The 24,038-nt window shown below is 42.4% G+C and overlaps 1 protein-coding gene and 1 long non-coding RNA gene across 25 annotated transcripts in view; one reads left to right on the top strand and one right to left on the bottom strand.

Annotated features, from left to right (window-relative positions):
* The window catches only part of VPS13B (vacuolar protein sorting 13 homolog B), a 917,098-nt gene that overhangs the window by 679,897 nt on the left and 213,163 nt on the right, over window positions 1-24,038 (bottom strand). For all 24 annotated transcript variants that reach the window (XR_005593500.1, XM_039522053.1, XM_039522058.1 and 21 more), the window contains one exon: window positions 18,742-18,926. Coding sequence is in view for 23 of the 24 variants with exons in the window: in XM_039522053.1 (XP_039377987.1) it covers window positions 18,742-18,926 (185 nt within the window). In the remaining variant the exon portion in view is untranslated. The remainder of the gene's footprint in view (window positions 1-18,741; window positions 18,927-24,038) is intronic.
* Window positions 6,257-11,654, top strand: LOC120396878. Its single transcript, XR_005593504.1, has 3 exons — window positions 6,257-6,318; window positions 9,533-9,611; window positions 11,590-11,654. It is a non-coding gene; the product is annotated as an uncharacterized LOC120396878 (long non-coding RNA).

The following is a 24,038-nucleotide window of genomic DNA, read 5'->3' as shown; positions in this document are numbered from 1 at the left end:
ACCAAGTCTGTCTGGGCCATGTGGGGACAATGAGACTGATGTATGCTCTGTCTAGTTGTATCTTGCGGATGACCCATGGGATCAGTGGTATCAGCAGGAAAGCGTACATGAGATGAGGAAGGCATCCCCTAACGATCCCAGTGCCAGGCCTGCCCTGGAGCAAAATAGTGGACATTTGTGATTTGTTGCTGAGGCAAAAAGGTCAATTACTGGGTGACACCATTTTTGGAATATTGCGTCAAGAACACTATCATGGATATCCCACTCGTGTTCCTGTGAGAAGTGCCTGCTGAGGTTGTCAGCTGTAGTGTTTTGGCACCCTGGTAGGTATGATGCTGTGATGTTTATATTGTTGCGGATGCAGAAGTTCCATAAATTCATGGCTTCTACGCATAGCGAGTGAGACCTAGCTCTTCCTTCTCAATTGATGTAAAACATGCATGCAACATTGTCGGTGAGAATAGAGATTGAGGTTTCTCATATGAGTGGGAAGAAGTGCCGGCATGCATTGTGTACCGCACAGAGTTCCAGGAGATTGATATGTAGTCAGGTTTCTGTCGCAGACCACTTGCCTTGTACACTATGGTGACACAAGTGGGCGCCCCAACCTATCAGGGAGGCATCTGTTGAAATAGTCACTGATGGGGAGGTCTTCTTGAAAGGAAACCCCAGAGCATACATTCCCTGGCTGTGTTCATCATTGTAGGGAGAGGATAACCCTTGGTGGTAGTGTCACACATCTGATGAGAGAGTGCTTGCTGGGTGCATACACCGTGCTCAACCAGTGCTGTAGACAGCGCATATTGAGTCTGGCATATTTTACTATGAAAGTGGTAGCTGCCATATATCCCAGAATCTGAAGGCATGTCCCCACTGAAGTTTGTGGGCTGATGGTCACCGTGGAAATAAGATTGGTCAATGTAGTGAATCTGTGGTTTGGTGGCAATATTGCCTTGCCTTGTATGGAGTCTAGGTCAGCTCTGATAAACTCCAATTGCTGGGTTGGTTCCAGCGTGGATTTCATTTCGTTTATCTGTAGACCTAGCTGGCGAAACAGGTCTATTGTGGTCTACAGCATGCCTGCCGTTTCTTGTCAGATGGCACCCTTGAGAAGGCAATCGTCCAAATAGGGGAAGATTATGACTCCATTGTGTCGTAAATGTCCTGCTACTACCACGAGCATTTTTGAGAACACGCGGGAAGCAGTGGACAGTCCGAAGGGAAGACCCTGTATTGGCCAAACCGGAAAGTCTCTAAGTAGAAGAATAAATGGACACAAATCTGACATCAGGAATCATAACATTCAAAAACCAGTAGGAGAACACTTCAATCTCTCTGGTCACTCAATAACAAACCTAAAAGTGGAAATTCTTCAACAACAAAAAACTTCAAAAACAGACTCAAACGTGAAACTGCAGAACTGGAATTAATTTGCAAACTGGACACCATCAGATTAGGCCTGAATAAAGACTGGGAGTGGTTGGGTCATTACAAAACCTAAACCTAATTTCTACCTTCTTGTCAACTGTCTGAAATGGGCCACTCTCATTACTATTTCAAAAGTTATTTTTCCTCCCTTGGTATCCTGCTGTTAAGTGAATTCTCATTAGGCTGACCTCACACTTATTAAGGCAACTCCCATTCTTTCAGGTATTTATACCTGCTCCTGTATTTTCCACTTCATGCATCTGATGAAGTGGGTTCTAGCCCACGAAAGCATATTCCTAAATAAATTTGTTAGTCTCTAAGGTGCCACAAGGACTCCTCGTTGTTTTTGCTGATACAGACTAACATAGCTTCCACTCTGAAACCTGATTCCTTTTAAGAATCTCACCACCATGGCACTGGAAAACACTGATCTTCCACGAATGGATCGATGAAAAGGTGATATCACCGCTAGATGCATCCTCAATTAGCTAAACATAAGGCCCAACTACTGAAGATGCAGCAAACACTCCAAGATGTCTTGGATACTAGCCAGAGTTAGCTGAATTCAACAGACCAATGACCACATTGAAAAACACTTCATTTTGCTGAGTAGGCTATCCTGGCAGAGGGTTTTCTACTACTGAATAGGACTTGTCAAACATCCAACAAACATTGCTCTTCCTCCTCATTCAACCATGGAGCAGCCACGCTGTGAGATGCAGGGAGCTGAGTGTGGGATGCAAAGTGAGACCATGATACTTTGAGAGCAGGTCAGGATGGAGAGGAAGGGATATGGAAGGCTGAATCAATAACGCAAGAAACTCAGAAAACCAACACTGCCTCAGCCATGCTGGGGCAATGAGGATGACCTTGAGCAGATCCCCTTTCACCTTGAAGATGACCTGTGAAATGATCAGGATCAGAGGAAAACCATATAGGAGAGTCAACTGCCATCTGAGGTGGAGGGTGTCAGTCAGGAACCCTGGAATGAGGCCCCCTTGAGAGCAGAATACACAATATTTACAGTAGCAAATAGGTCAATCGTCAGGATGTCCCATGCTCCAAAGATGACTCGCAAAACACTGGGCTTCAGGGAGCACTCGTGATTCTGGGGAAAATTCCCGCTGAAATGGTCTGGGAGATCAATCTGGACCCCAGGCAAGTGATCCACTATTGGAATGATACCCTCTTCAATGCAGAACTGCCACAGCCTTGGCAGAGCATCCTGAAGCATACTCCCACTGTTCACATAATACCTGATGGTGATATTGACAGTAAGCGTGTGAACCACTGAACAATTGATGTGGTCTAGGAAAGCATGACAGGCATTGTAGATGACCCAAAGCTCCAGGACATTGATATGCAGTCAAACTGCCTGCTCCAACCACAGACCCTGAACCTTCAGTGACCCCACATGCACTCTGCAACCTATCAGGGAGGCGTCGGTGACAACAGTCCTGGTTGATAAGGGCTGGAACAAAGGGAATGCCTTGACATACATTCCCCGGAACTATCCACCAGTGCAAGGAGTTCAGGATCAATGGAGGGAGGCAGTCCAACCTGTCCAAGGAGTGAAGGGTCAGATAGTAAACTGTACTGAGTCACATTTGGAGATGGCAAAGGCGCAACCTTGCAAATTGAACCTCTTGCGTTCATGCAGACATGTAGCCCAAGAGCCTCAGGCACATGCAAAATGTCTTGGAAGGCTGAGACTACTGACAAAAACAAAGGAGACAAATTGTCTGGAAACAGTCAGTCTTCAGAAACACACACACACTCATACAGGGCCCCAATAAATGTGATTTTCTGAAGGGGGAGAGGTGGACGAATGTTAACTTTCTGATGTTTGGGATGAGACCCAGATGATCAAGTATGCACAGTGTAATAAAAACATGAGAAAGAACTCCTTCTCCAGACTCGCCCCTTAATAGCCAGTCATCCAGATACAGGAAGATATAGATACCCTTCTTCCTGAGGCATGCTGTCATCACAGCCTTACATTTGGTAAAACCCAGGGGCAGAAGACAGATGAAAAGGAAGGACCTTTACTGAAAATGACTGTTTGCCATGATGAATTGGAGAAATCTTCTGCGGCTCAGGAGAATCGCCACATGGAAATAATCGTTCTGAAGGTCCAGAGAAGCAAACCAGTCGTTCTGGAGCACCAAAGTCAAGTTACTCAGAGGAGCCTCCCACACTGTTCCTAAAGCCAGAAGAGATTGGACCTGCTCAAGGACCAGTATCTCATGAGAGGGGTCCCTGAAGAGGGACAGGGAGAGAGGGGAGAGAAGAACTGGACAGCATAGGCCAATCTGACAGTCCTTAGGACCCAAATGTTGGTAGCAATTCAACCCCAAACATTGAGAAAATGAGCTATTCTGTCCCCAAACAGGGCGCTGGGGGTAACAGAAGTCATGACTGGACCACTGCTCTGGACCAATGAGTCAAAATGGGTGATGGAGAGATACTGGGAGAGGGTGTGTGGATTGGCCAAACCCAAAACCCGAATGCCTCCACCTCTGAGACCTATGCCCCTTTCTGGGGTCATCTTGCTGTCTGAGGGGAGGGAAAAAACAACCAAAGGGATGTTGCAGGTGGTACAGCTGCTGCTCTTGTTGCTGGTTACAGAGCGGTGCACAGCCAACCATCCCCCAGTTCCTTCTCTACTTCAGAGAATCAGCGTGAAACTCCAGACTAGAGGGGAGGAGGGAAGGTAGTGGAGCACCAAAAGGGACAACCATCTCGAAGAACTTCAGTTATTGCACAAAGTGAGTAATCTTCTCTTCTTCTTCAAGGAGTGTCCCTGTGAGGGCTCCACTTTAGGTGACTGTTGAGCAGTGCCCCTCAGTGGAGGGGAGAGGCTTTGGAGTTGGTCTATTGATGGTGAATAACACCTTAAGTCCAAACCAAGCATCTGATGCTGACTGTTGTTCTATAGCATAGTGTTTAGTGAACGTATGGGCTGACACCCAGGTAGCTGCTCTGCAAATGTCGGGGATAGGTACATTATTGAGAACATAAGAACATAAGAAAGGCCGTACCGGGTCAGACCAAAGGTCCATCTAGCCCAGTATCTGTCTACCGACAGTGGCCAATGCCAGGTGCCCCAGAGGGAGTGAACCTAACAGGCAACGATCAAGTGATCTCTCTCCTGCCATCCATCTCCATCCTCTGACGAACAGAGGCTAGGGACACCATTCTTACCCATCCTGGCTAATAGCCATTTATGGACTTAGCCACCATGAATTTATCCAGTCCCCTTTTAAACATTGTTATAGTCCTAGCTTTCACAACCTCCTCAGGTAAGGAGTTCAACAAGTTGACTGTGTGCTACGTGAAGAAAAACTTCCTTTTATTTGTTTTAAACCTGCTGCCTATTAATTTCATTTGGTGACCCCTAGTTCTTGTATTATGGGAATAAGTAAATAACTTTTCCTTATCCACTTTCTCAACATCACTCATGATTTTATATACCTCTATCATATCCCCCCTTAGTCTTCTCTTTTCCAAGCTGAAAAGTCCTAGCCTCTTTAATCTTTCCTCGTATGGGACCCTCTCTAAACCCGTAATCATTTTAGGTGCCCTTTTCTGAACCTTTTCTAGTGCTAGAAAGGCCACAGATGCTGCTAGCGCTCTGGTGGAGCATGTGCAAACTCCCGGTGGAGGTTGAAGATTGCTGTTTTGGTAGCACAAATGGATACATCCAGATATCCATTTGGATAGTCTCTGTTTTGAGATGGTTTGGCTCCTTGTGCGTTCTGTTATGGAAATGAATAATCTAAGTAATTTTCTGAAAGTTTTTGTTCTTTCTGTGTAGAAAGTTAATGCTCTGCAAATGTGTAGCATGTGGAGTGAGGCCTCCCTCCCGTCAGCATGTGGCTTTGGGAAAAATACAGGTAATTAGATTGGTTGATTTAAATTAAAAAGGGAGGCAACCTTGGGTATGAACTTAGGATGTGGTCATACGATTACTTTATCCTTAAAGAATGTTGCATAAGATGGGTGAGCCATTAGGGCATCTAATTCTCCCACCCATCTTGTGGATGTGATGGCAAAGAGGAAAGCCACCTTCACTGATAAATCCAACAAAGAGCAAGTTGCAAGGGGATCAAATGGTTTTCCCAAGAGTCTGCACAGAACAAGGTTGAGGTCCCACATGAGCGTAGGGTTTCTTAGGGTATGTCTACACTACCCGCCGGATCGGCGGGTAGTGATCGATCTATCGGGGATCGATTTATCATGTCTAGTGTAGACATGATAAAATCGATCCCTGATCACTCTGCCGTCGACTCCGGAACTCCACCGCGGCGAGAGGCAGAAGCGGAGTTGACGAGGGAGCGGCAGCGGTTGACTCGCTGCCATCCTCACAGCCAGGTAAATCGGCCTAAGATATGCCAACTTCAACTACGCTATTCGCATAGCTGAAGTTGCGTATCTTAGGTCGACCCCTCTTCCCCCCTCCCCCACAGTGTAGACCTAGCCTTAGTGTGGTGTAAGTGTTTTCTATGCCTTTAAGGAAGTATTTAATCATCGGGTGAGCAAACATCGTGACTCTGTCCACCTTATTGTGGAAGGAGGTAATGGCAGCCATGTGTACTCTGATGAAGCCTGTGGATAACCCCAATTTTTAAAGTCCCAGTATATAATTGAGGATTCTTGGGGCGGGGAGGGCAACTGTGGAAAGATCTGTGTGTCCTGGCACCAGGCACAGAGTTGTTTCCACTTATGGATATATATCTTTCTTGTGCTGTCTCTGACTGTTCAGTAATATATCTTTTACCTCCTCAAAATAGTCCTTCTTGACCCCTGTCAGCCATGGAGTAATGAGGCCTTGAGGTGGAGTACTGCGAGGCTGGGGTGACAGACACGTTCTACATCTTGTGGTAGAAGGTGAGGCATTACAGGAAGGGTTCGTGGTGGTGTCACTGACATCTGATGCTGGTATAGGAACCACATTTGTGTGGGCCATGTTGGTGCAATGAGGATTTGTCCTGTATGATCTTGTGAATGACTTGGCTTAGAAGTGGAGTCGGGGAAAATGCATACATCAGTGACTCCTCACATTTTATGAGAGCGTTCCCTGGGGAGTGGTGTCCCAATCTGGCCTGGGAGCAATATTGTGGGCACTTGACATTCTGAGCTGTTGCAAATAGAACTAAGGTGGGGAACCCCCACAGTTTGAATATGGATTTGAGAATTCCTGGATCCATCTTCCACTCGTGGGTTTCTGAAAAATACCTGCTTAGTTGATCCGCTGTTGTATTCTGACATCCCGGCAGATAGGATGCGGATATCTCTATGTTGTTGGTGATGCACCAATTCCAAAGGTGCTTCCCCATGGCGAAGGAAGGAACTTGCTGTGGCACCAGAGTTGCCAACACCTGATGATGTGGTGCAGAGGGAGGCGAGCGGTCCAGCGTGGATCTCGCTCTTTCCCTGTCCCCAAGAGTTTTTAACATATTTTGGCAGATGTTTCAGGGCTGTCCATCACTGTTGAAATTAGGTTGTGAACCTAACAGGACTATCTTTGCCGATGAGGATGCCTAGAGCATGTCCATGAGCTTATGTTGGGCTTCTGGTAGGTAAGCCAATGAAATGTCTAGGGACTCAGCAACCCTTTTGAAGAGGTCCTGAAAGGATCTGAAATCATCCCCCATAGTAGGGGGTGGTGGCATTATTGTTTCATCTGGTGATGAAGGTGAGAGATGAATAGGGAGCGAAGTGTCATGTTTGGCTGTGTCATCAGGTTCCTCAGTGTCTTCCTGAAAGGCTACTGAAAATTTAGCAGTGTTAATTTTCTTTTTATTTGATTTCATATTAAACACCTTAAACAGTGCAACTTGTTAATTATCCCTTGTTTTAATATTCTTTTTTCTTCTTCCATACCTATGGTAACTTTTAAAAAAATATATATATATATATATATATATATATATATATATATATATATATATATATGTTTTTTGTTTTTACTGGTGGTGCACATGCACACATTACCTCGATACTGATGCACATAAAATTTATTCTGCACACGGATGGAAAAATCAGAGGGAACACTGTCAATGGTGCTGAGTCTTGACTCTCTGGGGAACGTGGTACTGGTAGGATGAGAAGGTCCCAGGCAGCTGCAAACACCTCAGGAATTGATTGCACCACCAATTCTAAGATTGTTACTTTGTAGGTATCCAAGGAGCTTGCTGTGGCACCAGAGTTGCCAACACCTTATGTTGTGGTGCAGGGGAAGACAAGTGGTCTGGCATGGATCTCGCTCTTTCCCTGTCTCCCTTTGATTTTGGCACCAGAGAACTGGCCTTCTCTTGGGGCTTGAGGTGCTTCTTCTTAGGTACCGGGGAGGCCAATCAGTGCCTAGAGTCCTGAGTCAATGGAGGAGCACTCTGCACTAAAGCTGAGATACTTGGTGCTGAGTCCGAGTGCGGCTCCAAAGCTGGTCTTAAAGCTGTCTCAATGAGAAGGACCTTCAGTGGGGCCTCTCGGTCCTCCTTGGTCCAGGGCCTGAAGTCCCTCAGATTTGGCAGCAGTCTTTCCTATGAGCTTCCCCCAGACACTTGAGACAGCTTGAGTGGGGGTCATTCAAGAGCATAGGCTTACTGCAGGCAATGCAGGGCTTGAAACCCGGAGACTGAGGCATGCCCCGGCATCGGGAAGGCAGACAACCCCGCAACTTACGTGTCGAGGCATCCAAGCTAAAACCTCAAACTACTAAAAACTACTCTAACTGTAACCACTATTTACACTAAACCTGTATGAAAAAAAAACACTAGGAGAGAATTGTCTAAGCAATGAAGGATTCCAGCCAACTGTCACAGGTGGTAAGAAGGAACTAAAGGGGAACGGGATCAGCATGGCCCTTTATACTGGCACCATGCGCACGTGGCACCAGAGGGTGCTAGAGTCAACCTGACGGATACTGCTAGGGGAAAATTTCCAGCAACTGTGCTCGGAGTGCGTACACAACTATGTGGGAATGTACATGTGCAAGCACTCTAAGAAGAATCCCACTTATGGATAAACTCAGTGAAAAGAGGTATGGGCACAGGAACATCGAATCTAAGGAGCATTTCAAGCTGAAGAGAAGAAAGAACTGGACAGCAAGAGTGGAGCTGGACTTACAGCCAAGGAAAGGAAAAGCTGATTCTTCTCTGAAGTGACACAAAGTAGTGATTATAGAATAATCTCTTTTGTTTTTGTTAGTGACAATGCACTTGGTACTAGCTGCACAGCATGTATAAGCTTACAAAGGTTAATGAATTGGTAAACTATAGATAATTATTATAAATCGTAAGCCTTTGGTAATATTCAAAATAATTTATGCTCCTTGTAAAATTTTTGTGTTTTCGCTTATAAAGTTCTAAAAATTTAAAATTGTCTTTTATCTCTGCCTGCCTCTCACTCTCCTCACAGTTAACATAGCCTATCCGGGTCATCACATGATAAGTATAGATTTACTTTCTTCATTTATGGACAGGGAGGAGATCATTCATTGGAGGAACAAGTGCTGCCTCTATACCATGACCAGATCTAAAACCTCCTCGAGAGGGACCCAGAACACTGGCAGCTGACTTTTCATTAAAATTGATGTGTGCTAGTTTCTTGATAAACATGCTTAGAAAGCAGAGATTAGACATTGGGCAGTAGTTTGAGCAATTACTCTCATTAAGTGATGGCTAGATTACTGTATGTATTAAGGTGGGTGGCAAATTTTTCCCATCAAAGGAGTTGTCAATAATCACCTTTAGTCATGATCCCAGCATTCTCTTCTTTAAAAAAAAAATTCCTATCTAGGAAGGCAGGGATCAAAGTCACATAGGTGGTCTGATTGCCATCAGTGCTTCCATGGCCACTATTTCTCCAAATTAACCAAATTCTTAGAATAAGCCCTGTCTTTGGCTTGTTGTTACTCTTGGTAGCCCACCATTATATACACAGGAGTCTATGTTATCCTAAAAACACACACACTCAAGGCTAAACTGTGCCTTCTACAACTATATAACACTACTCAAGGTAATGGCTGTGGTATTAATCCAGTAGTGCTCATCTTTTAGGCCAAAAGCTAATCATTCCTTTCCTTTTCCATGTGTGACAGGGTGTACCAGGCCTCCGTGGCCACTTGCTGGAGGTCCTGCTGTCCTACCTCACCCCATCCCAGGAAAGGAGCTGCGAAGGTGGGTGTTCCAGGCCTGCTTACAGAGGCAGCCTAGAAGCAGCCAATCAGAGCCCAGCAGGCTCAGATTTAAAAAAGCTGCTGGATCTGAGCAGTGCAGTTCCTGTCTGGGACTAGAGGGGAAGGAAGGGTGCTCTGCTGTGGCCAATGGATCTTAACAGGCTGCCTTTACTGGGCCTGGAAGAGAGGACTTGAGAACTGTAACCTTAAGTAAAGGGTCAAAGGAAAGGGATGAGGTGGGAAGAAGCCCAGGGAAAACAGCAGCAACCAGTCAAAGAAAGCAGTACGTGGCTGCTGTTCATAGCATCCCTGAATTGGGACCAAGAGTAGCGGGCAGGCCCGGGTTCCCCCACTGGGAAAGTGGCCTAAGCCCCAAGCAAAGGGCTGGATTAAAAAGGGCCCAGACGTTGGGCTGAAGACCTTGGTGAGGGCAGATAGTTCTGATGGACTTTTGCTACACTGGAAGAGTTAACCCATATTGATGGTGTGCTTTGGCCAGAGGGTTGAGCAACTGAAGACCTCCCTAGTGAGGCTGGCAACCTGCAAGGGGCAACAGGAGCAGAAAAAAAGATTGCAGCACCACACTCAGCCAATAGGAGGCACTCAGGAGATGAGTGTCCCCCATGACAACATGTTACTGACTTTTTATTTATTCTTTTCATTGTATTACTGAGCCCCCATTTTTGCATTTTCAGCAAATGTGACCATTTCATTTGTGGTCCCAAAGTAGATTAAAAATTATTTTAAAATATGTTTTTCTTTTTTCCCCTATCACGTTTACAGGGTGGAGTTCAGGTTGTTTGAATGCCTTAATTGCACATTTCCTTACTGTTTATTTTAGTGTTTGTAACATTCTTCAATTTTGTCTTTGAATTTTTATCTAGGTTAACAAACTTACAACTGTAAAGCTCTTTAATGTACATATTTTGACTGAGCAACATGAATGTCAACAAAATGAATAAGAAAAGTCTGAAACTGTTAATTAAAATTGTTTAACCACTGTGCTCTATACACACACTTCATATATTAGTTCCTTTTTTTTCTTTTTTTTTTTTTTAAATGTTGTTAATTTTTCATCAGTGCTAGGTCACTCCAGAACCACTGCTGTAGTAGGAAGACTTCTCTAAAACACTAGAAGCTTCTTCATAATCTAGATACCAATGGTGATTGTAAGAGTAACATACTGTCACATTCATGATGAGATCAATGTTGTTATCTCCGCAATGCACCCACATCTTCATGTTTTAAAAATATTCTTGAAGATAAGTCTTCATCATAACAATTAAAGGTGGTATGATCATATATATGCGAATCAATTAACATATCTGAATTAACCACAATTTGATGCTGAGCTGTATTTCCAAACTATCCGCAGATGATTAGTTTCTACCTAATTTCAAATGCACTACTTGCACAGAAGTTAACTGTATTTAAAAAACAGTACTATTTATGCATTGTATGCAGAAACCTATATAATGGATCAGAATACATGTGGGTACAATCATCCATGAAAGACAGCAAAATGTTTATACTGTGCAAGTTTCATACAGCTGTGCTCTGCCACTCCCAAGCAATTACTCAAGAGAATGCACTCTTGCACTTTGATTTTAAACAGAAAGTCTAACTCACAGTCCTCAAAATGAATGCCAACCTTGGCCACATTATGTGGAACAAACAGAGATTCAAAGCCAGTACATTGCAAGGAAATGATTACAGCTCAACAACCTGCATTACAACTGAACTTAGAAATGTAAAGAGCGGGGAAGTAGTTTTAAAACAGGGGCATTAGAACAGCAAATCACTATATTTCAATCTTTTTCCTAAGTGGTTAAAGAACTATGCAGCAACTCCAAAACTCTTTTTATATGTACACCTGGGAAGAATACTGAATCCTGTTACTTTCCTCAGCGCTACCCTGATGTGGTTTAGACCAGATGTTTAAATGTTATAGTATGCACATTTTCTTCTCTTCTTCCCAGGCAAAAGCAAAATAAGAGGAATATTTGACTTCACTCCACAAGAGACCTATTTAATAGTTTGGCGGTTATGTAAGTAAAGGTAGCTTGGCTAAGTCAATGTTGACGACATACAGAACGACATGATCCTAATGAGTTGGAAAATATTGGCTCTCATGAGATTCAACCAGATGCTACTGCGCTGAGAAAGCTACTGTATTATTGAATTTCATTTTTATGAGGTAAAATTTATTATTCAACCATTAAGGTATCCCACATGAAATCTTGCATAAAATAGTTTTACAGTTACTTTCTGGAAAGTAGATTTTATTTTAACTTTAAGACATCATTTACATGAGGGATTCCAATGCCTATTTGATCGGCTTCAGAGAAATTTAAGGTCTGCAAGCAATTTTCCCAAATATGCCAGATTAATGGAACTGGACTGTCAACAAAATAATGAACTACCTGAACAGGACAAGGAAAAAGTGGTAGCAAGTTCCAGTTTTCCAGAGCAAAGTAAAGCCATATGTGACTGTATATGTGTTTTCTTGGCAGACTGATATGGTTAGAAACTAAGTGGTTTAGGTACACACTAACAGAAAAAATATGTAACAATAACGCCAAAGGATTAATAATATTAGTTCTTTAAAGAAATTACTGCTTTGCAATGTTTAGCTATTTCCTATATTTGTATGTTTATAATCAAGTGTGATAATAAATGACATTTTCTTGTTTGAATTTACTGTAATGACCAATACTCACTGTACATATGCAGAGAACATGAACATTTCAGACCCAAGTTTCCTTTCCCACTGAAACTGCATGAATTATAAAATATGCCTGCCACATTATTGGGATAGTATGTTAATTAAAATGTGTACAGATACTCCCCATGTTACGCAAAACCAATTTATGCAAATCCGGACGTACGGGAAAAGTTCCGAAAGTTTTGTTTTTTTGGTGCTTGTTTTTTTCCACGTAATTGTCAGGTATATGTTCCTGACTTGCGCAAAATTTGACATATGCGAGGCATTCTGGAACGGAACGCTTGCATAAGTCGGGAAGCGTCTGTATTTAGCATAGTACTACTATGCTTACATATTGTAACTGTTAGAAAATATTTTGGAAAAAACATGAGGCAGCACTAATCTAAAGAAAAGAGCATGAGGGTGAGACACCTTATTTTCAATTCTTTTTTTATCAGTTTTAAATGTAGTGACTCAATTTATGAAAAATAGTAAATATCTCATACTTCAAGGGGGTGTTTGACTGTGACACGCAGCGTCCAGAGTGCCTTCAATCTTTACCCTGGGTTGACTATGTAGAGGACCTGGAACAAGACTTTATATCACGGGAAGTAATGTAGGTCAGACTTACAAAGACCAAAAACACAGCCCCAGGAAAAGATGGTATTCACTACAACTTCCTGAAAAAACAAAGACCCTGGTTGCCTGGTACTAACTGCCATTTTCAACAAATGCAAACAGTTCCGCCGTACTCCCAGATCCTGGAAGAAATCTATGATGGCACTCGTCTACAAGAAAGGCACGCGAGACAACCCCAACACCTGGAGATGCATCTCTCTGTTCCACCATGTACAAACTGTATGCCAGCTGTCATGCGGCTAGGATCACAGACTGGTTGGTGAACGGAGGAGCCATCAGCTCCATCCAGAAAGGCTTCATGTCATGTGAAGGCTGCTACGAACACAAATTTGTCCTTCAGACTGCCATCCACACGGCCAGGAGGGCATGGAGGCAATGTGCCATAGCATGGCTCAACCTGGCCAATGCTTTTGGATCGATGCCTCACCAGCACATTTTCGACATGCTGCAAGAGTTCTCAAAACTTTCTCCAACCGGTCCGGGAACTGTATGAAGGCTGCACCACCACCATCTGCTCCATGGAAGAAGAGACACCCCAAATTCCTATCCATAGCGGCGTGAAACAAGGCTGTCCCCTGAGCTCCATCGTTTTCAACTTAGCCATGGAGCCACTCATTTGAGCGATCTCCAGCAGTCTATGGAGTTTCTATCTATACGACAACAGAGTGAATATCCTGGCTTAAGCAGATGACCTGGTCCTGATTGCAGACAACCCTGAGAGTCTCCAACAAATGCTTGACATCACCAGCCAGGCTGCCAATGGGATGGGATTCCACTTCAATGCCAGGAAGTGTGCATCCCTGCATATCAATGGCAGAAGAAGGGATTCGGCCCAGGCAACGTCGTCCCAGATCCAGGCGAACCCATGATCTTCCTTAAGGACGGGCAAGCATACCAACATCTCGGCATGCCGACAGGTTTCCGCATCCAGCAGACACCTGAGGATACAATCGCAGAGATCCTACAAGATGTGGCCAGGATCGACTCCTCCCTACTGGCACCGTGGCAGAAGATCGATGCCTTGAACACCTTCCTAATCCCCTGTATCTCATTCATCCTGAGAGGATCTGCCGTGGTGAAGGTACTTCTTGACAAGGCAGACAACACCATCAGGCATCTGGTGAAGAAGTGGATGTTTCTTCCCCAGAGGGCCAGCAAGGAACTGGTGTACATCTCGCCCAGCAGGGCAGTGCCAATATCCCTCGAATAGGTGATCTGTGCAACGTTGCTGTGATCACTCAAGCTTTCTGCCTTCTGACATGCCCGGATGCCATGGTGAGGAACATTGCGGAGAGTGCTCTTCAGGATGCCATCAAGAAGCAAATCACCAGGATCCCCTCCAACCAAGATGTCACCACCTACCCGAGCGGCTCGCTGGAAGGCGAATTTGAAAGAGAGGGGAGAGACTTTGCTTCGCTCTGGACTCGTACCCGCAATGCTACGCGACGACTGGAGAAGCGTATCAGCTGCCACTGGACGTGGTGCAAGGAATGTCAGGAGCTGGCAGTCCTGGTGCCACAGGTGAAGAACACGGAGCGCACCATCACTCCGAGAGCCAGAACCAAGCTGGAGAGGACCCTGAAGGATGCCATCTGCTGCCAATACATGGAAAACCTGAAACAGAAGCCAGACCAGGACCAGGCCTTTGAAGTGACATGCAAGTGGGACACCAGCAAGCACTTCCTCCCTTGGGGCAGCTTCACCCGATTTGCTGACTGGAGGTTCATCCACAAGGTCCAGCTCAACTGCATCCCACTAAATGGAGCAGTCCACCATGGGAATCGGGACAAGCGATCCAGGAAGTGCGGCTACACCAATGAGATGCTGCCCCACGTCCTGTGTAGTTGCCCCATATCTTGTGTAGCTGCAAGCCCCATTCAAGAGCTTGGCAGCTGTGACAACGCCATCCAAGATCGCCTGGTGAGAGCCATCTGGCCACCCATGGGGAAAGGTTGCTGTAAACTCTGCCATCCCCGGAACCGGACATCTTCATCACCAACAAGGACTGGAAGATCATCATGGTGGACATCACAGTGCCCTTCAAGAACAGGATCTCGGCCTTCCACAATGCCCGAGCTCGAAAGGTAGAGAAATACACCCCTCTGGCTGAAACCTTGAGAGCTAAGGGCTACCAGGTTCAGACACACGCACTGAGAGACATAGCCTTGGGCGCATGGGACCCCAGTAACGAGCGAGTGCTGAAAGAATGCGGAATCGGTCAACGCTACGCTCAGCTACTGTGGCAACTCAGTGTCAGACACTATGAGGTGGTCGAGGGACATCTACATAGAACACATCACCGGACACTGGCAATACCACGATGGATGAGCTGGAGTGTCAATGAGAAGTGCAGTCAGGAAAGTAACTAAAATACTTTCTTCATGAATTGTATTTTCTAAATGGACAACCTACCTAATTCTCAATTACTGAGGGACAATCTCCAATCATTGATATATTTTACTTTGCGCAACCAAATCTCTGTACAACTTTTCATGAGTGATGCACCTGAGTATTTGCATTCTAATATCTAAACTATATTGTTAAATCTATTCACCCAAATTTGGATTATTGCTGATTATGTACTCTATGTATCATATGACTTCTAAAAACAAACTTTGTATTAGTGGATAATCTAAGCACTATACCCAGCTGTACACTCTGTGATCAACCTGTGTATTATATATACTTTTTTAAAGATAGCTTTAATAAAAATTTAAAAAATAAAAAATAAATAAGTTCTTATCAGCTAGGTGCTCAAAAAAACAAATAAATGGGTCAAAGGGTATCATTATTGAAGGGGAAATTCAGAAGAGTGATAGACCTAACTAGTTAGTGGACTGGAGTACTCAACTACTGTGTTCTGTTGTTTTACTACCAGAATTGCAATATCTTCCATTGTCAATAACATGCATGCATTTTTATGTTTTTTTAATAAATATACTTACAAAATGAGTAAATTTAATAAAATTTGTTGTTTTTTTTAATTTCCCCCAAGAAAAAAAAACACCCTGAATTTTTTTTCACATTTGGGCAAAATCTCAACGTGGTATCTCTTCTCAAATAGTCTCTGCAGTGAAGGCAGATGTAAATAAATCATTTTACTCCTCTGTCCTTATTCTCAAATTGCTCCCTGGGAAAAGACTGGAACCTTTGAATTTCATAGGTTTCTAATATACTTAAGTAATTTCTTTTTATTTTGTTTTTACCCTTTTGGCTATTTATCCTCTTCAAATTCCTTAGACCTCTGAATTTCCAGCTTACATTTTACCTACTATAGTTTATTCTATTTTCCCTTGGTTTGGATTTCCATTTTCTGAATCATATATCTGTTTGGCTTGAAGAACCTTTTGAACTTTGCCATTTAACCATGCTAGAGTTTTGGATTTTTTGCTTCCTGATTTCTTTACTGTTTAGGGGCATGAATACTTCCTGTAATTCTGTTATAGTTTGCTTAAGAAACTTCCAAGCTGAATTAAAGGATGTCAGCCTACACTTTTGGCTCTCCTTGCCCTCTGGCGAGAGGCTGGAGTCCAGCTCTGGCTCTCTGACCTCCTGCTGCCTGAAATAACACAGGAGGCATGCTCTGTAGCCCAACTACCTTTCTCTTATGGAAAAAGCTGATGAGCAAGAAGCAGGTGCAGACCACTCAAGGACACTAAAAGCAAAATGCTGTGTGCCTGACTGCAGAAGAATTGTAAATTCCATTGTAAAACTTCTGAATTCTTCAGCTTCTTGAGAAAATGTCAATTTTTGTGGCCACAGAATCACAGCAGCCACAAGGACCTTCACTGAGATGAATGGAACAATTCATTTCTCTCAGAGCTATTATTTCAGGCCTTCTGCAGACTCAGGAAGACAATATTGCATTAGTTTACACTTAGTTTACATTTTCTGTTTTTATCACAACCATATGGGCTAAAGACACTATTTTAAAAATGAAAACAGATTCTGAAGCACAATTCTATAAAAAATTCAGAGGCCCTGGAGCATACAGGACCCTGGCCATAGTCTTAACAGGATTGATCATCATCATAAAAAACAAATAGTAACAAAATACAGCAGGAGGATTATTTTTCCAGCTATCCGCTCTAGAGTTCTTATTGGGAACTGCCTGACAGTTCTGTGAACATCCTCTCTAGCTGCACTTAGACAAGATGAACACTTTATATAGCTTTAGTTGGTCAAACAACAACCAAACTAACTCCACTCTTTTTAGTCCTTGCTGCTCTTGGAAAGAGCCAGCCCAGTCTCATAATGGACTACTTGCATTGCATTACACCTTTTTCAAAGAAATGGATATCATCAGCACTGTTTTGTAACACAGACTAACGGTACGTCTACACTACCCACCAATCACGTGCTACTGGGGATCGATTTATCGCATGTAGTGTAGACGTGATAAATCGATCCCCAATCGCTCTCCCATCGACTGCTGAACTCCAGCTCAGTGAGAGGCGGAAGCAAAGTCGAAAGGGGAGCCGCAGCCATCAATTCTGCGCCACAAGGATGTGAAGTAAGTGATTCTAAGTTGATCTAAGATACGTCGACTTCAGCTACGCTATTCTCGAAGCTGAAGTTGAGTATCTTAGATCGATCTTCCCCCCCCCCCCCCTCCAGTGTAGACCAGGCCTAAGACAACTACCTCAGCATAGTCTACTTTTAGAGATGGAGCTCATGTCCATGCTCTCTCTGCTGCTGTCCTTCTAGACACTGCTCTAAATCCTCAGCTGCCAGCATATAATCTTGGATGACATGAAAGTCTTGAAAAAGATACCCACCATGGAGTCAACATATGATAGTACATTGAATCGCTGCCCTTGTATGCTGTACTAGGGAAAAAGAGGAAATAAAACTGTTTTTTCCCCGTCTTTGGCCAAAATAAATACATTTGTTCATGGGGGGAAAATAGGTAGAAAAAGAAGCCAGGCTTTTTTAAAGAGTTTGAACCAATACATTGAAGAAAGTGTTCATCCTTAGTAAAACCATTACTCATAATTTTGCCAAGGTCACTGAGTACCTGGATTTAAGTAAACTTGAATAAGGTAACCTGAATTGTCTATGGGCTAAGCGAGGCCCAGATTCAGCCAAACGCTTAAGTACATGCTTATTTTAAAGCATGTATATAGCTGTGTAAAGATGGATAATAAGCATGTGCTCAAGAGCATTGCAGAATCCGTCTTTAATTTGCACAAATAACTTTTTTTCTGAAAACCATCCATGTTTTGCATTATGAATCCATGTAGCCAGCTCCTTTATTTCTTCCACCTCTTGGATTTGCATCACTGTAGCTACTTCAGAATAGTCAAGGAAACAGTTATTGATTAAATTGGCTTAGATGAGGAACATTGGGGGCCCTTTTGAACAAATCCACATCTGCATTCTACAAAATGTCCTTGATGAATAAAGCCCTTAAACCTACTGCTTTGTACTTCATTCAACAACTTCACCTCTGAATGATCTTATGTTACTACATTACACAGTATAAGGCAGCAAGGCTGGATGTCTCAAATGATGAAGGAAGTATGGAAAAGTTATCCTGTATGGCAATATTAAATGCATCCAGAAACTGGTGCCAGGGAGAGAAGCTTGGTGGCTTAGCTTACATCCTGGATTTTAAGCATAAGCTATAAATACCATATGCACACAAAAACATTCAGTCATTTAACTACAATACGTTAAAACCTGGATTTAAAAATAGTTGTATGTGCATTCATTTTCTACTAGCAGTGCTCTATATTACCGCAGAGATTTTAATCTACCATACTTGTCAGAAATATTATGTCTTTACCTAAAGTTTGGAAGACTTCATTCAGCAAAACTTCATTTACCACTGCAGAACTGACATTTCCAACATGATGAGACCAGCTCTGATAAATAGTTTGTAGAAGAAGGGTCTGGGCTCTAGTTGCTTGAACTGTCAGATTTGGAAGTTCAAATATGCATTCTGTTAGTGGAACATGAGATCGCTTGGTCCTGTTTTAAAAATTGAAAAACAAAACATAAAGTGATTAATTTAGTGCCTAGTACTGGCAAATATACCAAAAAACTGTAGTAATGAGAGCTGAGGCTGAAAGCAGCTGGCTTTTAAGGCATGAATTGTACTTTATTGGTGGCATTTCATAATTTACAAAAAAACCACTAGATTACAAATATGATTGGATATCAAAAGAAATTTCATTTCTCATTGTTATCTGCCTAAAAAAAAAACGTCATGCACTATTAGAAAGAATAACTGACTTCGCATGCCTTCATCCCAATTATCTCAAAATTTTAAAATGTTTAAATAAAAAAAACTTGTCATACTGATGCATTCCCACCAAAATAGTATTTGGTGTTTTCACTCTTGCAAATCTAAGCATCGGGCACCTGTACAGCAACCATACTGTGCGCATAAAATACAGAACAAATAGGAAAATTCATTCTGGGATTATAGTCCATTGGCGAGTACTGTTGATGACAAACCACAAGAGCAAAACTCAAATAGTTAATCTAATCCCCAGAACTCCTCAATGTTATAATCTCCATAATTCAAATATTCTGGAGCGGTTTTTAATATAAAATATGAATCAAGGCACATGCTTCCTCTGTACTCCAACTAATGCTGCCTTCACCTTTTCCTTCTCCCACATCTGCTACTGTCACCATCTTCCAACCTCTGATGCCCCAAACTGCTATTACAGATCTTCCCTTAAATTCTCCCCCACTTCCACTGTTGATCCTTATTCACGGTCAATCCTCCTCCTATCACTACTGCTTTTCTACCTATGCATATCTTGCCCTACTTCTGAACCTTTCCCCTAAACACTCCACCAGATCTAGCTGTTCTATTATCTATCTATATATTTGTGATCCACCCAGCACTAGAGTATCTGAACATTTCTCAAGTATTCAGGGATTTATCCTCATAAAACCCCTGACAGTCATTTTTCTGATCTTAACTACATCTAAAGGTAGTAAAAGGGATATCAATTATGTATATATAAATACAAAATATTAATATACACAATATTTTAAAATTATTTTTGTTTCACAGTTATAGATTTGGCAATTTAGCTGTTTAACATTACTAAAATGGAGGAAAGTGTTTATAAATTGAATCATTTGCAAACATTTTATTTAAAAAAATGTAGTAAGTCACCAAATGAAACATCTGTTACGTTGCACTACCAGAAGAAAATAATTTGAAAACAGCCACGCTGACGGTATCTCAGCAAATAAAAGTAACAGAAATGAGCTTTTCCTCACTCCTCATACTTAGAACTCACTGAATATGCACTCTATTTAGCCACTATCAGTTTTCAAGCTCTGACTCAGATTTGATTCCTTTTCACAGCATTATCTTAATTTATTTCCAAGCACATCCGCTTCCAACAACAGCACTTATGGGAATGACACAAAAATACATTTGTAGCCCACTGAACACAATGCAGGCAAGTAGCACTCTACATCAGTAGTCAGGAGTTACATTTTTCTTTAAGCTTCAGGTAATAGCTATATGTTATAAACAACAAATAAGTGTATCATATTCACTGAAAACCAGAAATATATCGATAGTTTCATCCTGCAGTTTCTTACTCCAAAACATATCTGAAAACTGACACTTTCTTGTCCTTGACCTAATCATCTGCCTTGATCACAGTAATCTGTTCTTTCTAACAGCCACATCAGTCCCCAGCAATCTGTCCAAAATCCCATCAATGCCACCAAAATTATTTTCCATACCAATCATTTAGATTATGGTATCATCCATTTAGAATCCTTTGACTGGCTTCCCAGTGCCCCACACATCAAATTTCATTTATCTTCACTTTCAAGGTCCTACACTACACTTACCAAACACACCTCCTTGATCTCAATAATTTTGCATATCCCAGCCCTTACTCTGCCAGTGTCACCAGCTTTGATGCCCCCTTTCTTTCCTTCTCCAACTTCTGTCTCCAGATCTCTTCCCCCCGCCCCCCGATACTGTTCCTTATGCATGGTATATACTCCTTATATACTCTGAAACACCTGGTATATACTCCCAATCGCTGCATATTCTCATTTTTCCTGTGTTGCCTACTAGCAAGTTAATTAACAAGATTTTAATTGTGTATAAATATACATTTTATATCACCAAGCCAATGTGCATATATCTGTGTAGCTTCACGATATCATGTTAACCCATGGCCTTCCCCACCCCTTTTATTATTTGCTTGTATTTTGGTGGTGCCCAGAGGTCTCAATCAAGATTGGAGCAAGACTGTAAAAGAAGCTGCTTATACACAAAGACATGGTCCCTGCCCCAAACAGTTTACAATTGAACGCCTTCATCCCATAGACACTTATATTTTTATGTTCAAGTTTACTCATACAAATTGTCACAGAACCAAAGGGTTACAAGTGAACGCAAAGATCATCTAGCCTAATCCCCTGCCAAGATGCAGGATTTGTTGGGTCTAAACCATACAAGAAACACGGATATCCAGACTCCTTTTGAAAACCTCGAGTGAAGAAGCTTCAACAACATTACGAGGCAGTCTGTTCCATTGTTCTACTGTTAGGAAGTTTTTCCTGAGATTTAATCTAAATCTGCTATGCTGTAGTTTGAACCCACTGCCTCTTGTCCTGGCCTCTGTGGCAAGAGAGAATAACTTTTCTCCATCTTTTTTACGGCAGCCTTTCAAGTATCTGAAGACTGCTATTGTATCCACCCTTAATTACCTCTTTTCCAAACTAAACATATCCAGTTCCTTCAGCCTTTGCTCATATGGCTTTCATTCCATCCCTTTGATCACTTTTGTCACTCCCTCTGGATCCTTTCTATATATGATGACCAAAACTGGACCCAGTATGCCAGCTGAGGCCTAATCAGTGCCGAGTAGAGTGGTACTATCACCTTTTGTGACTTGCATGCTACGCCTCTGTTAATTTTTTTTTTTTTTGCAACAGCATCACATTGCTGACTCATGTCGAGGTTGTGATCCACCATATCCCTGATCCTTCTCAGCAGTGCTGCTGCTGCCACCAAGTCAGTTTTCTCTCACTCTGTGCATTTGGTTTTTCTTTCTTAAGTGTAGCACCTTACATTTGCCTTTGTTCAACTTAATTTTCTTATCTACAGTTCAGTTCTCCAATTTATCAAGATTCCTCTGAATTTTAGCTTTATCCTGCAAAGTATTGACAACTCCCACTAGCTTTGTGTCATCTGGAAACTTGATCAGTATGTTCTCTGTACCTATATCCAGGTCATTAATAAAGATGTAAAACACTGGATCCAGAACAAGATCCTTGTGGACCCGCACTTGAGACCTCCCTCCAATCCGACATCATCCATTAATATTTACTCTTTGTCTGCAGTTGTTTAACCAATTATGTATCCACTCAGTGGTAGTTCCACCAAGCCCACAATTCTCCAGCTTACCCATCAGAATGTCATGTGGGACAGTGTCAAAAGCTGTGCTGAAGTCCAAGTATATTATGTCCACCGCATTCCCCCTATCCACCAAAATCAGTTACCCTGTCAAAGAAGGAAATTAAGCTGGTTTGGCATAATTTGTTCTTTGTAAATCCATGTTGGCTGCTAGTGATTATCCCTTCATCCTCCAGGTATTTGCAAATTGAATATTTTATATTTTGCTCTAGTGGCTTCCCAGTTCTCAAAGTCAGGCTGACTGGTCTATAGTTCCCTGGCTCCTCCTTTATAAAGATGGGCACAACGTTAGCTCTTCTCCGGTCTTCTGGGACCTCTCCTGTCATCCATGAGTTTGTAAATATTACCACCAGTGGCTCCACGATTTCTTCAGCTAATTGCTTCCATACCTTTGAACAGCAAATAGCATCCAGCCCACTGATTTGAATTCATTCAAATTGGACAGAAGATCTCTGACGTGTTCTTTACTTACCTTGATCTGCATCCTTTCCCGTTTATTCTCTATGGTAACTTCATTAGTCATCTGGTCACAGGTTATTTTTTGTGAGAAGACTGAAGCAGCTCTGCCTTCCTATCATCTTCTGTTACCAGTTCAACTTCTCCATTTAGCAGCAGACCCATACCACACTTGATCTTTCTTTTTTTGTCTGACATATTTGAAGAACCCCTCCTTGTTGTTTCTAACATTTCTTGACCGCTGCAATTCATTTACTACCTTAGTTTTCCTGATTTTGTCCCTCTATGCTTATGCTATTTCCAGGTATACTTCCTTGGTGACATGTTCTTCCTTCCATTTCCTGTATGTACCCCTCTTTGTTTTTAGATTAGCTAAAAAGCATCTTGTGCAGCACACTGGCCTCTTTAGCTCTTCTTCTCTTTCTTCTGCATCAGACTAGCTTGATGTTGAGCCTCTAGTATTAACATTTTTTAAGAACTGCCAAACCCCTTCAACTCCTTTTCTTCCTAATTGATCTTTCCATAGGACCTTGCCTACTATTTCTCTGAGTCGGTTGAAATCTGCCTTTCTGAAGCCCAGTGTCCTTGTTTTGCTGTTCTCATGTCCTCCTTTCCATAGGATCTTGAATTCCATCAGATCATGATCACTTCCCTCGCAAGTCCCAGACCACCTTCACATTCACTACTAATTCATCCCTGTTGGCCAAAACAACATCCAAAATGGACGACCCCCTCGCTGTTTCATTAACTTTCTGAATCAGAAAGCTATCCCCTACACATGCTAAGAATTTGCAGAACATATTATGTTTTGCTGCAATAGTCTTCCAACAGATATCAGGGAAGTTAAAACAAAACCCATTAATAGCAGCTCATATGTGTTAGTTAATCTTGTTAGAGGCTTATAGAATAACTCCTTCACTTCCTCTTCATGATTTTGTGGTTTACAATAAGTCTGTTGCTCACCTCCCCTTGGACCTTGGAAGAAGTGTATACATTCTTGACGTACAGAGCAACATCTTCCTTTTTTCCCATACCTATCCTTTCCAGACAAGATATATCCCTCAATATTGGTACTTCAATCATGGGAGTTTTGCCACCAAGTCTGTCTGATGCCAATTAAGTCATAATTTTCTTCATATACCATGACATCCAGTACATCCTGTTTGTTCCCACACTCTTTGTATTTGTGTAAAGGCATGAAAGATTTTTGCAGACTG

This window comes from Mauremys reevesii, linkage group 2 (assembly GCF_016161935.1).
Source record: "Mauremys reevesii isolate NIE-2019 linkage group 2, ASM1616193v1, whole genome shotgun sequence".
Lineage (NCBI taxonomy): Eukaryota > Metazoa > Chordata > Testudines > Geoemydidae > Mauremys > Mauremys reevesii.
Note: the sequence above shows the minus strand (reverse complement) of the source record. Positions and strands in the feature narration are given on the sequence as shown.